Source organism: Sinocyclocheilus rhinocerous, unplaced genomic scaffold (assembly GCF_001515625.1).
Source record: "Sinocyclocheilus rhinocerous isolate Xijiao unplaced genomic scaffold, SAMN03320098_v1.1 scaffold3595, whole genome shotgun sequence".
Lineage (NCBI taxonomy): Eukaryota > Metazoa > Chordata > Actinopteri > Cypriniformes > Cyprinidae > Sinocyclocheilus > Sinocyclocheilus rhinocerous.
Genome location: NW_015664998.1, coordinates 217,665 through 221,160, shown reverse-complemented (window position 1 = coordinate 221,160; position 3,496 = coordinate 217,665). Strand labels below are relative to the sequence as shown.

Below are 3,496 nucleotides of genomic sequence, written 5' to 3'. Positions count from 1 at the left end.
GGAGGGCGTGGACAAGTCTTAACTTTTATAAAGAATATCTCTTTGGGTTTGAGACTTTAGTCTTTGCAACTTTAGGGATCTTATCTATGCACTAACAGCTTGTAACCCTCCAAAGAGAAAGGAAAATTTGAAATTGCATCATATGACCCCTTTAATACAGCTGCTGAGGGAGTGACTGTAAATTTGACATCTCTCTTCTGACTCACATAATCAATTTCTCAACAGTGTTTCTTGTAGCTTTTGGAAAGTCATGGAAACGCAATCATGGATTTTTTTCTCGTTGGAGCAAACAGGAATGCAAAAAAGATATTAGAGATGGTCTCCCATGTACCCCATGGGTTTTTGACTGAGCAGCACTTACCTTCCTGTGGCTAGTATGTGCTCACGATGAGGATTACTGTGTATGCTGCATACTCCCATAGTGTGTCTGTGACAGGACAGCAGTATTTACTCACAATGACTGCATAAACACCATGAAACAGTCATATAAAACATAATGAAGTTAAGCAGTGACTTAATAAAGATTGTTGGTGGATAAAAAAAAACATAGCTACTGTCTGACCTCTTGCTGGTGAAGGAAGGGGAAGAGGGACCCATTCTCAGATCCCAGCCCTTAAGTTTGCAGTCATCACCACCTGGGACAGCAGATACACAAAAGTTAAGATGGTCAAATCAGAAACCATGGATGATGTTCGCATGATTTTCATCGATTACAGTTCTGCTTTTAACACCACATTACCAGACATACTGATCAGGAAGCTACTTCACCTGGGCCTTTCCACTAATATCTGTACATGGATTATGGACCTTCTCACAAATTGTCCACAATCTGTCAAGCACAGCTCCCATCTCTCCACCACTCTTACACTCAGCACTGGCTCCCCACAAGCCTACATGCTGAGCCCACTGCTGTACATGCACGACTGTATTCCTCTTCATGCCTCCAATTCTATAATCAAATTTGCGGATGACACTAGCCTAGTAGGACCAATTTCAGGAGATGACGAGTCCATCTACCGAGACGAGGTGCAGTGACTGACAGCATGGTGCTCTGAAAACAACCTGGTACTGAATACAAAAAACAAAACAAAGGAATTTATTCTAGATTTCAGGAAGTGCAGGGCTGACCCTCCTCCCATTTTCATAAATGGGGATTGTGTGGAAAGAGTACAAAGCTTTAAATTCCTGGGAACCCACATATCTGACAACCTCTCCTGGTCTGCCAACACCACAGCCACTGTGGTGAGAGCATCCTAACATATTGCCTCACAGTGTGGTATGCTGGCTGCTCTACAGCACTACAGAGGGTCATTGATACAGAGCAGAAGATTATCGGCTGCCCTCTTCCCTCACTCCAGGACACTGCGAACACCCGCTATCTTTCAAGAGCAAAACAGATTGTCACAGATTGTTTCCATCCCGGCCACTCTTTTTTGACCTCTTGCCCTCAGGAAGACGCTATAGGTCAATAAAAGTACAGACTTCCAGATTCATGAACAGTTCCTATCCCATACTTCTAATCAACACACATAATGTCTCTGCACACCTAGTTGTCATAGTTTATTTATTAGTGCATCTTTCACTCTATCTACCTACATCTGTCATTCTATTTATGCATTTGTGCAATATACAGTACAGTATCAGTGCAATTCTATTTATTGATTGTGTGTATGTAATTATGTTAGTGTGTGTAGTATGTTGTGTTATGCATTCGAAATTGAGTTGTATTGTAAATGCAATGACAATAAAGGCTTCTTATCTCTTATCTAAAAAAAAAATACATTTACATGAAAAGATAAATCAATACAGTGTTATTTTAGTATTGTTTATATGCTATTATAGTATTAATTAATAGGTTGCATTATTTTATATTTTTACATTTTTATTTGAATTAGTTTAGTAATTTTTATGAGCTTGTCATTTTTATTCTTTTTTAAATATTTCTATTTAGCTTTATTTTTTATCTTTCAGTTTATTTTAGTTAGCTGCCAAGGACACTTTTTTTAAATTAACGTTTTTCATCTAATATTTATATTTTATTTTATTTCAGCTTTATTTCAAAGAACCAAAATTATTTAGTAGTGTTTAAATTAATAACACCGAATCAATGACCATACATGCAACAGCTCCACAAACGGTTCCTTTAGCTTGCTCTTTTCCCTCATACCTGAATAAACAATCTGTGTATCCCAGTAACTAAATGCTGAGATCCAGGCTTCAAAGTCATGAGCTTTCCATTGACACACAGCGGTTAAACTGGCTTCCCCCAGAGACAGCGCTGTGAGAGAGCCGCTCGAGTCACTGCACACCACACGCACATCACTGCTGCAAAAACACAACAGTAACCATTACATACAGAGACAATGCAATGCCAAATCATCAATCCATCAATGACAAGCGCACCTTACCTCTCACCTCTCCCTGTGGACCAGTCTAAAGACAAGGCCAGTCTGTCAGGACCCAACTCTGTGCTCAACTCACACTCCAGAACGCAGGTGCCCTGCTACTGGAGACACAGTCCAGACAGGCAGAAGACACTTAATGAAGTACAAATACAGCAGTAAAACATCTTAACACAGTGTCCAGTGCCTACAGTGTTTAAAGCAGTGGTTCTCAACAAGAGTACCTCAGCAAACCTCCAAATTATATACAGTATTATTAATATATTTAAAGGGATAGTTCACCCAAAAATGATAATTCTGCCATCATTTACTCACTCTCAGGTTGTTCCAAACCTGTATTTGTTTCTTTCTTCTGTTGAACATAAAAGAAGATATTTTAAAGAATGTGGGTAACCAAACAGCTGTTGTTCCCCATTGATTTCCATAATATGAAAAAAAAAAATACTATAGAAGTCAATGGGGACCAGAAACTGCTTGGATAACAATATATTTAAAATATTTTCTTTTTGTGTTCAGCAAAAGAAAGAAATTCATACAGGTTTGGAACAACTTTGAGGGTGAGTAAATGATGACAGAATTTTTGTTTTTGGGTGAAATATTCCTTTAAAATAATAATTGATATAATGCAATGTAAATAATATAATTACTATTTTAATTATTAATCATTTAAATATTATTATATTATATTATTATATATTAATTTTAATTATCTAGCTTAATTAAAAATGCTTTTAAAAAACTGAAATAATATTTCCTTTTTTTTCCCTTAACTTTTTTAAATATTGCTTGATATTTATTAAAAGAGTTAGGTTATACATTCAGGAGTTCAGGTTATACATTTTCAACATAATTCCAGTGGCATTCTTTAATTATTATAAGCTGTCAATAGAGATAACTTTTATTACATCTAGAACAGTCCTTGAATGTGCAATTCCTCATGCAGCATGAGAGTGATTTGTCACCTGAGATTCCATAAGCTTGTACAACTGAATTTCTCCACTTGCAGTGGCCATACCCAACAACGGGCGCTCTGATATCGGCACGTGACACCTGAGGAATTAAAAAAAAAAAAAAAGCTTAAAACGGAAACACCC

At 37.0% G+C, this 3,496-nt stretch overlaps 1 protein-coding gene across 1 annotated transcript in view; it reads right to left on the bottom strand.

The window, feature by feature from the left end:
- dph7 (diphthamide biosynthesis 7) overlaps window positions 1–3,496 on the bottom strand; it is a 12,522-nt gene that overhangs the window by 7,562 nt on the left and 1,464 nt on the right. Inside the window, exons 3-7 of the mRNA XM_016541617.1 lie at window positions 3,365–3,452; window positions 2,409–2,503; window positions 2,168–2,325; window positions 563–635; window positions 362–427 (exon numbers count right to left, since the gene is read on the bottom strand). Coding sequence (XP_016397103.1) covers window positions 362–427; window positions 563–635; window positions 2,168–2,325; window positions 2,409–2,503; window positions 3,365–3,452 — 480 coding nt within the window. The remainder of the gene's footprint in view (window positions 1–361; window positions 428–562; window positions 636–2,167; window positions 2,326–2,408; window positions 2,504–3,364; window positions 3,453–3,496) is intronic.